The following is a 20,603-nucleotide window of genomic DNA, read 5'->3' as shown; positions in this document are numbered from 1 at the left end:
CTTCATGGGACCAAGATTCTGTTATCATCGCTAATTTAATATTGTTTTCTTCCATAAATAATGCACATTCGACATTGTTTGATTAACGACCTGGCGTTCAACAGAAGACATTTGATGGATGGCAGAACGACAGGAGTGGTCTTTATGTTAACCTGTGGGGAGCTGCGGGACTCCAAGTTGTTAGACAGGGAGAAAGAACACTCGGGACAAGATATATCCTGTGCTTCCTCCATCAGATGGGGAATGATTCTAAGGCAATATGGGCTTGCACGTTCATAAGAACATCTCAAGAGCTGTTCCCTTGAGTATGTTACTATATTGGGGGCAGACGGACCAGGGGGGGATGCCTTAAACCCGGACCGAGCGCGGACGGGCGCAGACGGGCTTGCCTTAGGCGCGTGTTCGGCGCGCCGGTGGCGCGTCCGCTGCGCGGTCACGTCAGCGTGAGGATTTATGGGTCCTGAGCTAGGAAGACTAGACCGCTAACCGTCAAAATGGCGGTCCCTCAATAGTGAAACCCCTATAGGCAGCCAATAATACAGGTCAGCAGGAGGCTAAACAAGTGCAAAGCAGCACTCTCAAAGATCCAGAAATGTTTTTTTTCTTTATACTCTTTTTGGCAAATTTGCAAGCTTTTAATGTGAAAGAAATCCGATCACTGCCTTTCAGCCCCTATGCCCTCCAAGTTTATCAACAGCTCTTTTTGATCATTACAAATGTATCCACGGCATACCTTGGGTTCTAAGCGTTCAGTTTATTTGAATGTGCACCATCTAATATTTTTTCTCTTCACTCTAATCACGCATTTCAGTTATTGAGCAGAATCTCCGTAAAAACAAATGCAGCATGCTCTTACAAAATAATGGTCACCAATCCATAGCAAACATGCTCATGGTTGCAGTTCAAAGAGGGCAGATGTTTACTGCTGTGAGACACGTGAAGGTGGCGCACACACTATCCTGATTGTGGTTCTGGTTTTCCATTTCAAAGCTCATTTGAATTTCTGTCTCGTGGATCGGTCTCCTTATGACACTAGCTGTATCTTTTGGCTATTGACTTTTGGATTCTTTTTTTTTTTTTTTTTTGGTTCAGTCTGCTGTCTGTGAAAAGTTGTACCAATCTAGTCCGTTGTACTTACCATGTTCCTCAAAGATTGTGAGACTTCTCATCGATCAAGACGTGCACACAGTATGCCAAAGATATCATCTGTGAGTGGTTGTTTCCTATTTCTGCCATTGCCACACACGTGTACTTATTATATCTAGCCTTTTTTTTATATACAACTCTCTGCCACTCTTCCTCTGAAAACTTCTGTTATATTTGTGAAGAGTAGCAGACATGTGACAAATATGGGCAGGTTGTGGAGTCATGAAGCGTCTCCTCCCAGAATCAAAGCAGTGTTTGTCTCAAATCGCTTGCCCCCAAGACACTGCACTGCTCCCTAATTGTGGGTAAAACAGGAAACGCGCTAAACTGCATCCCAGCCTGATCCAACTATCAGCGCTAAAAGAGGATGGGCTCAACCTCCAGCCCCCCGTTCCATACTTAACTGAAGCCCTAGCATACTGCAATCCAGGTCCAGAAACCGCTTCCCTTCTAATTGTTTCGTCTCCTCTTTCCTTTCCAAGCATCTTAAAACTCACCTATTTAAATTTTAGATCCGTTCTCCTATCCTTTATGTAGACCTTTAGGGTTCGCAGGGACAACCGATGCTGGGTAACCCTGCCCTTTAGAAATTGCAAATCAGTCATTCAGTCAAATCTGTTTTATGCAGGGCAGCTAAAAGATACTGTATCTTTGTGCAGCCCTAAGGAGTTAAAAATTGTATATAGTTTGGACTAGTTCACAAAATCAGTCGATGAGGACCGGCCCATAAATGTCAGTTGAGGGTGGGCTTTATTGCAGGGGATACTAGTAGACAACATGTAAGTAAGTTAAAACGCGGCTCCAACTCTCTTCCAAAAGCCAAATTGAAAACCTGTCTGAATTATTGGGTAAGCAGCCCAGTCTCGCAGTCTACTTGGCAAAACCTCCTCCAAGAGTATGAGTGGAGACAATGAAAGAGAGATGTTGATAACATAAAGGATTTTGTCTAACCCTCTTCTTAAAGATGGGGATGTGATGGAAGAACCCCTGTTCACTGGAAAATAAAACGTCCCACAAGTGGCATTTAAAACTCTGGTCAGCAGTGTCTCAAAGATTTCCAGAGGTCTCATAAATGTCCATGGGAGCCCCATTTGGGGTGGGATTCGGGATCCTGGGTCGGGCTTTAATGGCTTTCCTAATCTCATCAAGGGTGAAGTAAAAGTTATAACTTGAACTGGTGTTTATTAAGTGTCACTTGTTTGCTGCTCCCCATATAAGTGTGCAAGCCACTGATTAGTGGGAATTGCAACCAGCAGGGCCTGATCCAATTGGAACTAGTTGGGTCCTGTAATTGATCTCCACAGCATCTACCCAGCATTGTTGTTCCACACATGCTATAGCTCAAACCTAGGAAATCTTGTACAGACCATTTTGTCCACTCTTTAAATTATTTTGTAATATGTTCATCTTCCTCCAACCAACAGCTTGATTCCATGGAAAAGTCTTGGCGGCAGCAGAAAGCTTGTGTTTAGTTTGGCTTTGCTTCAAGATTTATTAAACTATGTTCATCAATTAGGGCATGCTTAAGTGTCAGACAGGTCCATAGATAGTCAGATATACAAGAATTATAGCCAGGTCCACTGGGATTATACAGCACGAGATGGCCACATTTTGCGGCAGTTGAGTAAATTATGCAGCTTGAAATGGCAAATATGCTGCATAATGCGGCACATTTTGTAATAGTATTACTTCATTATTTCATCATTTTTAAACATGGTAACACTGGCCTTGATTGCACCTCATTAGTACCAGTTTAAGACCAAAATATAGTAATGAGGAACACAAAGATGACCTGCCCAGCTATGCAAATGGCCTTTCACTGCACAGCAGCACGCGTTGCTACATTTTTGGTAACTTTTAAACCGTTTGAACTAGAACCAAAATAGTTTTTTGTTAAAATCTGCAGATTATGAGGCAGATGATTTATTATGTGGCCAATGCGCCAAATCTATAATTGTGCGAAAATCGCTGCACAAGCGCATCATTCCAGTGGTCCTGATTAAGCTTAAAAATTGCAGAACACCTCATCTCTTGCTTGCAAATCTAGGCACACTGAGAAGCCCAGTAACAATCACCCTGCAGATCAGACCTTTTAAAACTGTGTTTCTCCAGCAATTTCTGTCATAATTTGTGTCCGTCTCCTCTCTCTGGACCAAACTAGTTGCATTGGCAGGAGTAACACCAAGACAATCCAGGGGCAAATTCATAAGATTCTGGTCACTCTCAGGTCTTGATCTAATTTTGGAGCAACATCGGGGTTCCACGAGTGACCAGAAACTAGTGTGTAATCAGTAACTAAGGGTTACCCCTCCTCGCAGATGTGGGTGAGGCAGACATGTTAGGGGACTGCCATCCAAAGCAGCTGAACAGGCTTCTCCGGAAATGCTCTTCAGGAGCTAGGACCTGCCTCAGCTTTTTTCGTTTTTTGTTACCCTTGACACCAAGGCACAATTAGGCTGTGGATAAAAATAGAAAACTATAGGGTAAGTATCATTCAGTGACACCACGTCTAAACTAACTGATTCATCTTTGTTTATCAACATTTAGGGTAAATTTCAAGGACTGGACCTAAATGAGAAGTTGTATCTTGGAGGATACCCAGATTATGAAATGGTTGCCAAAACTGGCCTCAAGAGTGGATTTGTTGGTAAGAATAGTGATGTCAACACAACCCATCTCTGCAAACGTTGTTAAGCAATTGTTATGATTCTATTAAGTATAACAAATACAACAAATCCCTTTCCCTGATAATCAGTATTGTAAGACTATGCCATTGGATGAGACATTCATTCTTTCCTTTCTTTATCTCATTTAGTTGCTATGAACCCATAAGGAACAATACTCCATTTTAATAATTAGAAGTATTATCCATCTGATGTTGGTACTGTATTAAAAAGTGCAGCAAAACCCATTTGCATTTGACCCCAAATACACAGATCTTCTAGTTTCTCATCTGCACGTACAAATGACTTTCTTGTTTCTCTGCTAGATTTAAACTTTTCAGATGAAGCAGCCACTTCACCTCCCGCAGTCTTTTCAAAGGTTGTGTCTCCTTATATTAGTGTTGGAACAAGCAGTAAGCTGCGGGCATCTATAGTTTGCTCTTTGAAACTCCCAACCTCCACTCCCTACTCCTTCCCAACCCCTCAGCCTTAACTCACTGCCAGCCCACCTTACCACAGTCAAATATTCTGGTGCTCTCCCGGGTCTCCAGAAATGAGGGCCAGATTTGCTAACTTTATTTATTTGAATGCATTTAAGAAAAAATAAAGTCCTGCAGTGTGAGTCATTCACTAGTGCGATATGCTGGCTGAGCTGAAGGTAAGAATGCTAATGTCTAAACTACACTACTATTAAACACATAAAGCCAAAGTGAAGCCTGCTATAACCTATAGTGGCTTTTTGTGGCTCCACTCTAGCAAATACTCCATTGATGGCTTAGATGTTTCCATCTCACCAACATGGTTCCAGTTTGTAACCCAGCTGGAGTTCCATTTTGCCTCAACATGGTTTCCGTCATAACATGCCAACAACTTTGTTGCGTTTTTAAAAGTAGCATGAGCAGCTGAGGTTGTTTTTAGCTGACTTCTGATTTCTAGGGCTTTAGCAGCAAGTATTATAAACCAAGTCTTCTATCCTTTTGTAGTTAATACGTTTGTGCTTTAGAGTGTGATTTTGCTTTTCTTTCTTACTACAACAGTATATTTTGTCTACTTTAAAAGCATGAATAAACATAAGGTGCATACTAAGTGGCCTAGGAAGACGTATGCTCAAAATGATCATGCACACAGTATGCTGTTTTCCTGGAAAGGAATTGTTTACCTACCTAATAGGTGACAAAGCAAACAACTGTGCTCAGGCTTAATTTCATAATACTGGGCCGTGTGAAAATGTGAAACAGATGCATGTGGGCGGTCTGGTATTGGAATGACACAGCAAATGTGTAGTTTTCTATAAGATGAGTTTGCAAATCCTGGGAAGATTTTGATGAATTGTGTATAATAGAAATGTTGAATCTTTATCACTCAGTTTTTATGTAAAAAGTGTGTGGTTTTTTTAAACTGAAATTAACTATTAAACAATAATACCAGTATTTTATTATAGCAATAGCTTTTATTGAGCATCCCCAGTCATTCCATTTGCATGGATGTTCACCATGTGAAGGACACATTCGGTAACTGCATTCCCGACAGTTATTCAATTATTCTATCTGGATGATTTCCTCTGGTCACTTTTTTGGTCTGCATATAACCGTATCTTTCTGCTAAGTGCTGACATAACAAGGTGCACTAGGTAAAATTTAGCAAGCAATACTGACACTGTACCTTGGAGTCTAAGTGCATTGCTCACTCCATTTCCATATTTTTTCCCTCAAGGTTGTGTTGGTCAGTTAATAATTCAAGGAGAAGAAGTAATTTTTAAGGACTTTGATCTTACCACACAAGGGATTTCTAACTGTCCAACGTGTAAAGACCGGCCATGTCAGGTGAGTGACTTTTTTGTACTAGGATTTAGCAAAGCAGCACAAGCTTTGAGGAGATAAGCATAAAAAATGTTAGTGTGAGGTACATTATACACTTAGGCTCTATATCACATTGCCATGAAACCGGGACAGACAAAGTGTTTTGCAATTGTACCGTGCCAGTTCAGGAGCAGAGGTTCTTTAAAAAAAAAAAAAGGAGTGTGGTGTTTTCTCCCCAAGTGATGTATTTATCTACACCCTCCAAAGTTTTTAGTCTAGATTTGAAGTTTGACTTGATTGATGAAATCATTTTACTTTGAAGTTTACTCCTGAATATAGAATGTCTGAAGGCTGCTTTACTGTAAACAGTGTTCAGAACCACTGATTTCTGCATAGTACATAGCCTATTGACAATTCCAATTTAGAAAATGTTTGAACCATAAACCATTGGGCTATTTTCCAAGTCAAGAAACAAATGGTTTGAGGCATGTGAGCTGTAGATCACATGCTTCGTAAACTCCTACCATCTATTGTTGTGTCTGAATGTTTGCAAGTTGTTTTTCTTCGAAGAAGTCTTTCCAGTCCCGAAGTTAGGTGACTCCTCCTTTCGGCGATAGTGCGCATGGGTATTGACTCTATTGTTAGATTGTTTTTTTCCGCCATCGGGTTCAGACGTGTATTGCTATGCTGCGGTTCAAAACTGTTCTTTGGGTTCCCCTTGGTACGCAATCCACTATACCCATGTCTGTATTATTTTGTACGTGTATCCCACCTCTCCGCGTATAGTATCGGTCGAAGAAAATTTCTATTTCAATCGGAAAACTTGTGGAAGGCCGTCGGGCCTATCCCCGTCGGTCCACCTCGCAGTCGATGGAACAGACTCCATTTAAATTCTGTCCTCTGTGCCACTCAAAATATCTGTGCACCGACTCGCACAAAGTGTGCACCTTGAGCTTATTTCTGAAGCACAACGAACAAGACTGCGACCTGTGCAGATCGTTTCGATCCAAGAAACTCTCTGCGATAGTCTGGCTCGATGTGGTGAAATGCAAAGCCAGACCATCAAATATACGCCGGACATCTTCGGTGAAGGATCAGAGCAAGAGGATTCGATGCACAAGGAGCCGAAGAGGAACAGAAAGAGCAGCCCTTATCCGTACCGGAATCGGGTTTGGAGATGGAAGAGGACATACTGCAGGATCAAGGTCCTGTGAGTACCGAATACTCCTTGTCCCGAAATACAACTGAAACTAAGCTAAAGGCTTTGGTTCCACCTCCGGGTCAAGGTGAGCTCCGAGACCATGTTTCCAACGCCCCGCTTCCTGGCTTGGCACTGAAACACATCGTCAAGCCTTCTGGCTTTGGGTCGAGTCAGTCATGGAATAGAAACCTTCGGTGCCACCAACAAAAACTGTGAAAGTATGGGAACAGTGTGCGAAGGATGAAAAATCTGCAAAACAAATAAGGCGGATGGTGCAAAACACCATCATAAAAGACAGAACTACGCTGTGAGAAAGAACCCTGCAAAGCGAAGCGTAGGTCCTTCCCAAAGTGTGAACAAGAAGTGAAGAATATCTCAACAGAGCAAAAAATAGACTGTTATTACCATGTAGAACTGTGACTGGTATTACCATGTAGAACTGTACCTTCCAACAAGGATGGAGCACAGAAAGAACTGCAATGTACTGTAAAAAGGTATCTTCCTTACAGAAAGTACAGCAATGTACTTGAAGAAGGTATCTTTCCTCATAACAATGGAAGTGTGAAACAGAGCTGGGAGATATTCGAGCAATTGCTCCATTTAGTCTCAGTGCGCTCTATCATACCTGGCTAAGAGGGCCTAGGTGTTGGCAATGCGCCAATGATTTGCCGCCTGGGCAGTTATTCGTTTGCCAGAGGCATCTATTAATTTTGACTCCTTGTCCGGTGGAGGGGCATCCCCAGAGGTTTTTGAATTAGACCGTTTAAGGGCATTAGAGACAAAAAGGGTGTCTAGAGGTCACTGCCCCTTAATGAAGGCTGGAACAGACGGAGGAGGCTTATACTCCTCATCTATTCTGGGAGTCAGAAAACAAGCACAAACAGGGTCCTTGAAGAGGTCATTGGCATGTCTCATCATGCTTTAGGCATGCATAGAGCATAGGGAGAGTCTGACTAGATGTGTGCCAACACCTAGGCCCTCTTAGCCAGGTATGATAGAGCGCACTGAGACTAAATAGAGCAATTGCTCGAATATCTCCCAGATGAGCACCAAACTAAAGCACAGGATTTAATAGAAGGATAGCTTATCTCTAATTCCTCTATTACATGTGCCTTAGATGCTGCTGATACCGCAGCTTGAGAGATTAACGTACGAGTTACCTACCTTCGGTAACGATGTATCTGGTAGAGACGTTGTCTAGCCGCAGATTCCTTAACTTAGAATATTCCCAGGCGTCAGACTGGATCCGGAAAATTCTAGCACCTCTGCGTGCCGGGGGACGGTGCCACACGACCCCGCCCTGACGTCGTCCACGTACGTGACGTCAGCAAGGTCATATAAGTCCCTCCCGGCGCGCTGGCGAAGTTTTCTTTTTCAGAAACTTTTCCGCGGCACAACGCGGTGCCACCAACAAAAACTGTGAAAGTATGGGACCAGTGTGCGAAGGATGAAAAATCCACAATACAAATAAGGCGGATGGTGCAAAACACCATCATAAAAGACAGAACTACGCTGTGAGAAAGAACCCTGCAAAGCGAAGTGTAGGTCCTTCCCAAAGTGTGAACAAGAAGTGAAGAATATCTCAACAGAGCAAAAAATAGACTGTTATTACCATGTAGAACTGTGACTGGTATTACCATGTAGAACTGTACCTTCCAACAAGGATGGAGCACAGAAAGAACTGCAATGTACTGTAAAAAGGTATCTTCCTTACAGAAAGTACAGCAATGTACTTGAAGAAGGTATCTTTCCTCATAACAATGGAAGTGTGAAACAGAGCAGAAGAGATCTTCAAAGAAGATGACTATATAGGAGACAAGAGCCTCTAGTTAATGGAGAAGGTGGGCGGGAGGGTAGATATCCAGAGAAGAAGAAGAAGAAGTCTCCTGATGAGTGAATGAAAAGGCACCACCTACAGGAAAAAGCCCCTTGGAGGGAGGCAGCCGCATATGGTAACTCAGAAAGGGGCGCAACTATGTGAGCACCTTTGAAATAAAACCAATGGCAACTGAAAGGCAAGTGGAGAAGCCCACCTGGCAAAGTTCTCGCAGAGCGGGGAGGATGGGTGGGCGTTAAGGAATCTGCGGCTAGACAATGTCTCCACCAGATACATAGTTACCGAAGGTAAATAACTCGTACATATGATAGACATCTAGCCCCAGATTCCTTAACTTAGAATAGATACCATAGCCATACCCCCAGGGGCGTGGTGGATCTGCGACGGAACAACAGAAAGTGCTCAAGCACGGAGCCGGCAACAGAGTGACGGACAATGGGTAAGGCTGTGGCAGGACAACCAGACAGCAACCCAATTAGCTCGGAAGAGCAAAAGAGAACGGGACGCAAGGCGTCCCAAAACAAATGCCATAATGGCGATACCCCACACCTGTATAAGTATGAGATGTAGAAACTGCACCAGCTATATAGCAAACAGAGAGAGAGAGTCCGGAACGAAGGAGAAAGATGGACCACCCTCAGCGTAACGGCGCACTTTGTGGACACTAACCAATTGTTGGGGAAAAACATGAAGGGGTGCAACCATACCAGAGCCTACCAGGCTAGCCCATGGAAGGAAGGCCGGCGAAGCTATCGCCAGGAACTGAAGGGCAAGAGGTAGAAACTGAACAATGTCCTAGAAGGACAGGCGGGAACCAGAAAGATGCCAAGAGCCCACCCAGGCACCAAAGGGGGGGGGGGGTAGGGGTAGGGGCAAGCAGGGCACGCTGATGCAGGCCATCGCTGAAACATGCACATAGCCACAGAGACAACCAGGTGGCGGAGCTAAAAAAAAAAGGGCATAGGACTGCCCAACCGGGCAGCTTGGAGGGTAAGGTGAGAACCAACTCATGAAATACAGTTGTAGGGTGCAGACCCTAGAACAACTGACATTAGAAGAGCTGTTCCGCAGGTACAGCGGAAATAGGATAGGGTTTTACCCAATGATAGGGGCACATCCGAAGGAAGTGGCAGCATAGGCACGTGAGTACCAATAGGCGTATAAATGTAGGAAAGAATCTAAGATTTGTACACCACATCCTCCGACTGGGAGTAAAAATGAACCTTGGCCAGAAAGAGAGAGATCGTTCAGTTTCTGCACACGAAGAAGGGAGCAGTGTAAGCCGTGGAACCACCCCAGGTAGTGGGACGCAAATGGGACCCAATTGCGGAAGATGCAGGAACAGCAACGAAGTGCACCTACATGTACTGAAAGACACCCTGCGGCGTAGACAAAGGGAAATCCCTAGTGCAGCCCTAAAAAGCTCCCTGATTCCTGGAGATATAGGACCAGACTTCGTAGCAGCGAAGAGAGGTGGAAACGTCAGAAGAAGAGTACCCAAGGTAACATGCATATACACACATATACAAATATATATATCTATCTATCAAAGAAGGGTAAACGAGCCACGACCATGCAACATTGCAACATGGGTGGTAAAGGAGCACACCTAGAATATAATGGCAGGTGGCATCAGTATTTTAACCCCTTGTGTGCTTATGACGAGCCCAGCTCATTATGAGGCACAGTGGAGCTGTGCTCATGACGAGCTTGGTTCATCATAACGGTCGCACTCCACCCACGCGTGATTGATTCCCCGCCTGTGCGGGAGAATCAATTAGTGGGCGGAGTCGTGACGAGCTCGTCATGAGCACAGCTCCACTGTGCCTCATGACGAGCACAGCGCCGCCGCTGCCCCCGCCCCCCTCCCCGCACCGCGGGGGAATTTCCCCCGCGGCGAAGGGGTTAAGTGTGAAAAACACCATGAAAATCGCCCAAGGAGGAGAACGACGCATATAAGCTAGACTTTTGCGCCAAGTCACAATATCGAACAATGGCAAGATAAGAGCACCAGGGGACGCATAGAGCCCAAAGGATCTCTAGGCCCACATAACATAAAGCAGAGCTATATAATAGCATACAAGTACCCCACTTGGAGTAGGACACCCCCAACTTAGGGCAAACCACAGTCGGAGGCCAGACAAAACAACCAATGGAATACTGCCACAGTAGGCTTATTGCCAGCTCAAAATGTATAAGGCCTCAAAAGGATGCTAAATGAAAGGATAACCACGGAGGGCGAAAGCCCGCAAGGAGACGCCGAACAGTCGATTCGGCATGGGCATCAAACAATAAAACCCCATCAAAGGGTAGCTCAACAAGTCGCTTCCGGATATTCTCCGGGAAGACGCTATCCCGCAACCAAGCTCCTCAAGGCAACCGAACCAGCCATAGCTTGGCCTAAGGAATCGGCAGTATCCAAGCCCGAGCGGATCGTGAATTCAGCACTGCCATCACGAAGAAGATGAAGGAGGTCAACACGAGCGCCTTCAGAGGTGTCCGAAAAAAGAGACTCTACAGAGTCCCACAATGCAGAGGTAGCCCGAGCCAAGACACACACTGTATTTAGTGAACAAAGGGCAGCACTAGTGGAGGTGAAGATGTTACGACCCCAGGACTCAAGCCATCTGGACTCCCTGGAGGGAGGAAGCATTAACGTAGGCAAGGAAGGGAAGGCAGTTTGCAAAACAAACCCCTGCAAGTCTGGGTGAACAAATAAGCAAACTGGATCATGTGTAGCAGGCCGGTGGCGGTGCAAGACAGAACGAGCCACTGGATCACCGGAAGCCGGCTCAGCCTCAACCACAACAGGCTCCGAATCCGAAGTAGGAAGCAGAGTCGGAGCCGGGGAGGTGAGCCTTCGGCACTGGAACGGTGCCGACCTCGGCTCCGGGCAGCCGGCTGCCTGTCCGGAGGGCCGAGGTGTGCCCGAAGCAAGGCTTTGAGCACCAGCAACCACCTGCGATGCCACAGGGAGCCCCACGGGACTATGCGGCGTGTCTGGGGTGCTATGGGTCGTAGAGGGGGACCCAGCCGGGCTGCAACCTGACGACACCATATCTCCTTCGTCCCTGGGGGGGGCAAGGGCTCAAGTGGTGCCGGCAGCGAACCCACCGGCGAGTCGGTCGGGGACCCCGCAAGTAGCGCAGGCCCCGAGGACGCCCCAGGGACAGGAGCAGAGCCGCGGCATAGGCCTCCGTTTGAGTCTGAGTCGCGCCCAGATAGGACGGATAGGGGATGGGCGACTCTCGGGGCGCATGTCCGGAGGGCTCCGGGAACTAGTGCCCCCAACAACAGGCGGAAGTCAGGTCGTGGACCTCGGCGACATGTGCCGCGACTTACCCAGAAGGGGTGAACAACGTCTCCGGGCCCCAGAGGGCGAGTAACGCGGCAACTGGAAACCAGAGGGGCCTGCCGGTGATGAGGAGGCCGGAAGACAAGCCGAAAGGAGCTTCATCCGGCACTCCCACCGGGACTTAGGCTTGAGGTGTTGGCAGGCGTCGCAATCTGTCGATTCGTGGTGTTCGGCCAAACACCACATACAGATAAGATGTTGTTCTGTCACGGACATTTGCCGCGAACAGGAGGTACAGGTTTTAAAGCCCGAAGGCATCGCACACTGTTCCAAATGCGAAGCTTCAAAAGGGGCCTGAAAACAGGCCAGAGGAACCGCTTACTCCGGATCCGCGTTGCACGCGGAAAAGAAGAAAACTGTCGTCAGCGCGCCGGGAGGGACTTATGACGTACGTAGACGACGTCAGGGCGGGGTCGTGTGGTGCCGTCCCCCGATAAGCAGAGGTGCTGCTGCAAAAACTTTTCCGTATCCAGTCTGACGCCTGGGGATATTCTAAGTTAAGGAATCTGCGGCTAGATGTCTCTCTCAGATACCTGTATTTTACTTGAGACGCGCCTGGTTGAGGATTTCCTGTTTCAAACCTGAAGTCCAGCAATTCATCTTGACCAGTCAGTTTGATAAAGAATATCTTTTCGGGCCTGAAGTTGATCAGGCAGTAGAGAAAATAAAAAAAGACACTGAGGTAGCTAACTCTATGGGAGCCCTACAGTCTCCTTCAAACCGAGGCTCCTTTTGTCGCTCCTTTTACCATGGGGGGTCCAAGACCACACCCTCAGACACCAATGTTTCCTCCTATAAAGACAGCAATCAATCTTCGGCCACAAGAGGCTTCTTTACAGAGGAAACAAGGTAAAGGGTTCTGCACCCTGTAACTCCACTTCCCCTAATAAGCAGTGACTTACCTACTTTTCCCCTGATAATTTCACACCGGTCGGGGACGTCTTCTACAATTCCTCCCCATTTGGCAATCCATAACGGACAAATGGGTGGTAGGAATTATCCAACATGATTATTGTCTGGAGCTTACCACCAATCCTCCAAACATTCCACCTTGTTCTCACAAAAGTCACCAGAACATTTGCACTTGCTCAAACAGGAAGTCCGGTCTCACTTGCTGAAAGGAGCCATAGAGCCAGTACCATTACAATATCAAGGATCAGACGTTTACTCCCTGTATTTTCGAATTCCTGAAAAGGACGGTTCCTTAAGACCTATTCTGGACCTCGGAGGACTGAACCACTACACACTGTCAGAACATTTCCACTTGGTGACACTTCAATAAGTGCTCCCACTTTTACAACAGGATGGCTTTATGTCAACACTAGACTTAAAGGACGTCTATTTCTACATTTTAATTCACCCCGCTTATCGCACATATCTCAGATTTGTGATAGTGGGTCAACATTACCAATTCAAAGTACTACCGTTTGGAGTCACCACTGCACCCATAGTATTTACCAAATGCCTGGAAGTAGTCGCATCCCATCTGATAAGACCGTACATCCACGTCTTCCCTCGTCAAAGCCGACACTTATCATAAATCTCCAACACACTCAATCCACAATTCACCTACTAAATCAACTAGAGTTTACAGTAAATGCTTTGAAGTCCCTTCTGCAGCCTTCAAACACACAGCCTCAACTGGGAGCCACCATAGACACTCAAAAAGCTCTAGCCTCTCCCAATGCAGCCAAAGTTCACAGTATTAAGTCTCTTCTCACTCAGTTTCAGCCCAACCACTCATTACCAGCCAGTCTTCATGCAACTGCTGGGAATGATGATGTCTTGCATCATAATTGTACTCCATGCAAGACTTCACATGCGTCCCCTTCAAGGATGCTTAGCAAGTTAGTGGAACCAGTTGCAGGGTCGATTAACCGATCTAGTGTTGGTAGACGGCCGCACCCATCGCTCGCTGCAGTGGTGGAATCCACAAAATGTATCCAAAGGGCAACCATTCATTGACCCTGTTCCACAGACAGTGCTAACAGCTGACTCATTGCTCAATGGATGGGGTGCTCACTTACAGGATCGCACAATGCAAGGCTTGTGTAGTCTAAAGCACAAAAATCTATATAAAAACCACCTATAGCTACTAGCAGTGTTTCTAGTATTCAAAGCCTTTCAAACCTACCTCATAGGCAAAGCTGTCCTAGTCTGCACGGACAACATGACAGCTGTCTATTATATACAAAAACGGGGGACACACACACACATTCTCCAATTGTCATGCCTAGCACAAGCCATTTGGAAATTGCCGACCTTCTCAGCAGACCGATTTGCTAATCCAGGAGTGGGAACTTCATTCTCAGGTTCTCCACCCCAACTTTCACTAATGGGGATTTCCTCTGATAGACCTGTTCGCCACAGTAGAAAACGCAAAATGCACAAGTTTCACCTCCAGGTTCCCACACCCGCTCTCCGAAGGCAATGCCCTATGGATAAACTGGTCAGAGATATTTGCCTATACTTTTCTACCTCGCCCACTCATTCCACCGGTAGTTCGAAAGCTCAGGCAAACATCCCTCACACTAATTCTCATAGCTCACTCATGGGCACGTCAATCTTGGTTCACCACCCTGCTAGAGCAGTCAGTAGTTCCACACCCAAAATTGCATCTCACCTCCAGTCTCCTCATTCAGAACCATGGAGAAATCAGGCATCCAAATCCCAAAGAACTCAACCTGGCGATCTGGCTCCTGAAGTCATACAGTTTGGTTTACACCTACCATCAGACTGTATGAATATCCTAAAAGAGGCTAGAAAACCTACTACCAGGGCATGTTATACAGCAAAATGGAAGCAATTTGGTATCTATTGTAACAATATCAATCCTCTAATACTTCTGTACAGAACATGTTACCTGTTACATTTACAGCAATCTGGACTAGCCTACACATCCATTCGCTTACATCACTTACAAAACAGACAACATTTATCTCTAGTCAGAGTACCAGTGATTAAAGCCTTTATCGAAGGATTAAAACGAGTGATACCACCAAGAGTCCCACCTGCACCAGTGTGGAACCTAAACATAGTCCCTACAAGGCTAATGGGTCCACCATTATAAGTGCCAATTAAAACTCCGCTCATGGAAAGTTGTTTTCCTCATCGCAACAAGTTGGTGAACTCCAGGCATTAACTATACTAGAGCCCTTCTTTCAGTTTCACAGAGACAGAGTAGTTCTTTGCACCAATCCTAAATTTCTCCCTATAGTAGCTTCTGCCTTTCATATCAATCAGTTGAGTTACCTGTGTTTTTTCCTCAACATGATTCTGTAGCAGAACGAGCTCTACACACCCTTGATGTTAGAAGAGCTCTACTATATTACTTTGAAAGAACAAAAGAATTTCACAAAATAAAGCAGTTCTTTGTTGCTTTTGATCCACCACACAAAGGAAATCCCATATCTTAATCAGGCATTGCAAGATGGATTGTAAAATGTATCCAGACATGTTATGCAAATCAAAAAGAACTTTGAAAATACCTAATTGAGCGCATTCCACTCACAAAATAGGGGCTACTATGACTGTCTTATGGAATATGGACATCTCTGTTCTACACTTACTAACTCCATTCTCACCCTCTGTGGGAAAACAATCTAACAATGGAGTTGATGCCCATCTGCACTATTACCTTGTGACTGGAAAGACTTTTTCGAAGAAAAACAACTTACAAACATCCGGACCCAACACTAAATGGCAGGAGTATGCACAGCATGTGAATCTACAGCTCTACATGCCAAGAACGGATGCTTACTGAGTAAGTAACATTATCCTTATGGCACAAATCTCGAGCTCCACACAAGATGAATCCATCTTTAAAATAGTCTGGCACTTTTAAAATTCAAGCAAGCTTCCAGCACTCCAGCCAATTGAGTAAAAGAAGTTTATGACCTATTATTTGACCACGGAACCTAATCAAAACATCTCTAGGTCCACAAATAGATAACAAACTGCTTTATCATGATCCTTCCACCACCCTAGTGCCATCAAAGAAGCTACAATTTGTTCTTCCTAATACCCTGGCCCCACCTTGTGTAGACCGTGTCCAGTGACCAGTAAAAGAAGCCGCACCACCACTGTCATAGAATTGGCATGAAGTCCAGATCAGATTGACGTTGCCTTTCCCGTAAAATGGTCATGGATTGCAGTGGTACAGAGGCTGATTTTTCTGCGTCTTCTCAAGATCCAGACCCTCCCATTAACATTTAGCAATGTATAAACTTAAAAACTGTTTTTCATAGGCTGTTGATACTGCAAGAAAGAGGTAAACAATTTACAGGAGAACTCCCCACTGACAGTTCTGGCTGGGATTTGATGTGGTGAGGTAATGCAAGACAGCTTGCAATGTGTTGGTTGGCAGTCTATTAAGGACCTACTTGCTTAAAGTTGTATTTTCAGGCAGCTTGCCAAGGTTTCCCTAATCAAGCTTAATTTAATTAGATTGTAGGTGGACAGGGCTGACTCTGGTCTTTGCTATGGGGTTGTTTTGACATCCATTTACAATGTTTTCCTAGTTAATTGTCATTCTTAAGAGGAAGTATGTATTTAGTTAAGAATTTCAAAATGGGTGCAGGCTGGCAATTATTTCAATCCACATATGGAATGAAATGGGGTTTGAAAACCACTGCTCTACAGGTGACCCAGAGAAGTGGGTGGATTTTGTCAGTTTCGTGTGGTTTGAGCTGTACATGTGATTCTCCCTGGAAAAATGTGGCCTGTGAGAGCCAGAAGAACAGTATGAACGACCCAACCTACCCACAAATCCGATAAGCGAACCGAAAACAAATTGCCCAACCTGTGGTGCAAGGCCTTTTTTGGTAGTTAATCTGGATGTTTTGTATATATGCATCGGCTGGTATTTATGTATTACATACCTAGCTGTGAAATCGAGTGCTGTACATTATATGAGGGGTTGGGAGATTCTTCAAGATGGCATACATCAAGTTGGGATGATTGAAATACATTTTACTCACATTTAGGCAAAGGGAGATGAAGTGATTTCCACAGTCACATGATGTTGAGTCTAGCACCAAGGCTTGGATTCAAACCTAAGTCCCCATGTCCTAAAGGGAGCAGCTCGAACCAATTTGCTTAGGCAGATCTAACAGTAGTATTGAGACACACTTGAGCCCTGATTTCCTCAATTTCATATCTTGTTTTATATAGCACTTGATAGAAGTGCCGTCTGTGGTTTTCTTCTATTACCTTACAATTAGAATAGCTGCTATTTCCTGTGTTATTGCTTTTTGCAGAACAGAGGAGTCTGCCAGGACTCGGAAAGCAGCAGCTACAAATGCATCTGTCCACGTGGATTTACTGGTAGCAACTGTGAACACTCCCAAGCCCACCACTGTCATGCAGGTAAGGGGCACAGGCCCTCACTCTTCCATGCAATGTTCCTATTACTACTAGTGCACTCAATTATTTGAATACATTTCTAAATAGGTTTGACGTGTTTTACCCTGTATGGAGACTGGGTTGTAGAATTGTGCAGATTATTTCCGTTTCCTCCTACCAAAGTATGAATTGAATTATTTATTTTATAACTAAATATGCATTTACAGATTAGATTCTAAGATTTCCAATCACTTTTTCCAGAACATACCTAATTGTGGCCTTTGCATTCTCAGTGAATCGAATAACCTGTGGTTCTAAATGTATTCGTTATCATGTAAAGTAAGAGTTCAGTCTGTGATGAAACACATTGGCATATTGAAGTTAAAAAAACAGTTCTTTTGACCACATGCAAAGGTAGTCAATTAAACACTTCCTCCTAATATAAGAGTTCTGCCTGGAGGCAAAATGTTATCTTATTTGAGCAAGTTCTGCCATTTTTTTCCCCAATACCGGTCTAGGCACATAAGCCTCTGTCCGTACCATATTGTTAAAAAGTCAATATTAAGCTCTTATATCAAAAATATTATTACCTTACTAAGGGAATGGTAAAGTATGATACCTACATACTGACAGGGTATGTCTTTCCTCCTTTAGGATGGTTTCCTTGCTGTGGACTAAACAAATCCTATGATTTAACAGCTCAATTATAACTTTCCAGCTTTTTTGTGTTATCTGTGTAAACTTTTAGCTTTGTCACCCAGGCTTCCTTTACTATTTCAAGTCCTCTCAATAGAGAAATAGCATTGCACTATTTTCTAGCCGTCTAACATCTTACACTTTCACAGAAGCAAGAAGGTATTGTTAGATAGGTACTTACTGGTTGCTTCCTACTTCTCCTCATCTGTGCCTCCAACCCCCCCCCCCCCACCTCCACCCCCCAGACCCCCCCCCCACTAACCAACCTAAAACAGGGTCATGGCACTTTTTTGTTTCCTCTGTAAAGACAATCACGTCTAAGCACACTTTGCATTATTGCCTGTTTGATTAGTTCTGCTATATAAACTAAAATGAACACCGTGCCTCACTGTCTACCACTATCGTTTATTAGCCTTGCATTATTGCCAAGTGGCAACATATTGTTATTTGCCTTTTGTAATGTAACACCCTACTGCTGGGAATAGCCATTCTTTAGATGGATGTTTGATGGAAATAACCAGCCATGCATACTTTTAACATGTTCCTATTTTTGCATTCAACATTTCGATTGACAGAGGCATGCGGCCCAGATGCCACTTGTGTTAATCGACCAGATGGACAGGGGTACAGCTGTCGCTGCCACCTTGGCAAGTCGGGTGATAAGTGCATGACAGGTACGTAAGCATGGTGTTTTTGTTTCTTGGAATTCATATGTAAAATATCAGCATCAATAAAGTGTACTTTATGATATCAAGATGAGTATATCCAGACCTGATGGCTTGAAAATTATAGTATGTCACTGTTAGCACAATTTCCTCTGCATCATGCTTTTGGAATCAGTTCTCTGATTTTGTCAGGTATTAAACCTTTGATCTACCTACAATTACTAACCGAAGGAAAGGTCAGGTGAAATAGGCAGAACCTTTGATAATGTTCTTAACTTGATAGTGGTCCTATGTCTAAACTACTAAAAAGAAATTTTGTAAAACAATTTTAATTGAAGTTGAAAAACACAATATCATTTTGCCATTGCAGCAAAATACAGTTTAACAATACTCATGGATTGTGTACATTCATTACTGTGGGAGGCTATAGTTCTGGTCGTCTCTGCATTGCCATATCTGCTGTTGGTGAGGTACAAATTTCCCCTCTATAGGCATTCCAAGCCACCCCATTTCTTGTCCCATTTCTTGGGGCAGCCCCTCAGTTTGTAGACCTCCTTCTCCGCTATCCTGCATCTATCCATCTCTGCCACCCAGCCAACTGTTAAGGTCCGTCTATTGGATCCCCAAAGCATCGCTATTGCCCGTTTTACCAGCAGGTACCCCAGTGCGACCGATTGTTGCTCTAGTTCCGTCAGATCTGTGGCCTCCCATATGTTTAGGATCCCCAACCTTGGTGTTAATTGGATCTGTTTACCCAATGTGTCTTGCATTTTCTTGGTTGCATTACCCTACAGAGGACGTATTTCGGGACAGTCCCACAAGGTATGGTAATACTTGCTTTATTGGCGGCAGCCTCTGGAACTGGCAGTCAGTTTTAATGTCCCCCAGGGAGACTGCAATCAACCACCGCTTTCGGCTCATACAACTAAAAATTCTACATAGGTCCTACCTTCCTGGGGTGCTACTAGTCAAAATAGGCAGTCGTGCAGATGCATTGTGTATGCATCTCCACGACTGCCTATTTTGACTAGTAGCACCCCAGGAAGGGAGGACCTATGTAGAATTATTAGTTGTATGAGACAAAAGCGGTGGTTGATTGCAGTCTCCCTGGGGGACATTAAATCTGACTGCCAGTTCTAGTCATCTATTGGTCCCATGTCCACCTGCCAGCGATCACGAAGAGTCTGAAAGGAGTCAGGTGGGTTGTTACAGAGTTTGCCGTTGGTGCAGGAGGTAGCCTTGGTCAAGAGAGTTTCTGAGAGCAAGCGGTCCTCTAAAGGGGAGGAGTCTGGTAAGAAAGTTTGGTCCGGAATTTTCGTGATAAGGGTGTGTCTAGTCTGCAAATATTGAAAAACCTCCCCTGGCGCAAGAGCATATTTGGTTTATAGTTCTTTAAACGTGAGGAGTTTGCCCCTGTAGATCAAGTCGCCTACATTTGTTATGCCAATGGTGTCCCATTTATCAAACTGTGTGGTAGCAGAGTAGTCCCAACTGTTGAGAGGACCACAAAGGTGTGGCTTTCGTGAATATACCTGCCCACCCCAGGTGTTTAGTGGCCTTGTGCCAAATGGCTACGGTTTGTGACATGGGCCTCAAATAGCATCCCCACCGGATATTAGTGTAGAGGGCGCCTAAATATCCCTCCCGCCCTATTTGATACTTTTCTATTTGGAAAGATGGGTTCGATGGGGAGCCATAAATCCATTGATTAATTGCCACCAGTTGCGAGGCCCAATAGTATAAGCGAAGATCCGGAAGGGCAATTCCTCCATCATACCACCCCTTTGTCAGCTTCTGGAGGGTGATGCGAGGTGCGCCCCCGTCCCATAGTAAGGTACGGATTTCCCCTTCAATGGTGGTGAATTAATTTTCAGAAATCGGGAACGGGCAATTCTGAA

The 20,603-nt window shown here is 44.8% G+C and overlaps 1 protein-coding gene across 18 annotated transcripts in view; it reads left to right on the top strand.

Annotated features, from left to right (window-relative positions):
• The window catches only part of HSPG2 (heparan sulfate proteoglycan 2), a 903,404-nt gene that overhangs the window by 831,207 nt on the left and 51,594 nt on the right, over positions 1 to 20,603 (top strand). For all 18 annotated transcript variants that reach the window (XM_085608925.1, XM_085608919.1, XM_085608917.1 and 15 more), the window contains 4 exons: positions 3,694 to 3,793; positions 5,523 to 5,632; positions 17,260 to 17,368; positions 18,616 to 18,714. In XM_085608925.1, coding sequence (XP_085465051.1) covers positions 3,694 to 3,793; positions 5,523 to 5,632; positions 17,260 to 17,368; positions 18,616 to 18,714 — 418 coding nt within the window. The remainder of the gene's footprint in view (positions 1 to 3,693; positions 3,794 to 5,522; positions 5,633 to 17,259; positions 17,369 to 18,615; positions 18,715 to 20,603) is intronic.

Source organism: Triturus cristatus, chromosome 1_2 (genome assembly GCF_964204655.1).
Source record: "Triturus cristatus chromosome 1_2, aTriCri1.1, whole genome shotgun sequence".
In the NCBI taxonomy this organism is placed as follows: domain Eukaryota; kingdom Metazoa; phylum Chordata; class Amphibia; order Caudata; family Salamandridae; genus Triturus; species Triturus cristatus.
This window is presented reverse-complemented; position numbering and strand designations above follow the sequence as displayed.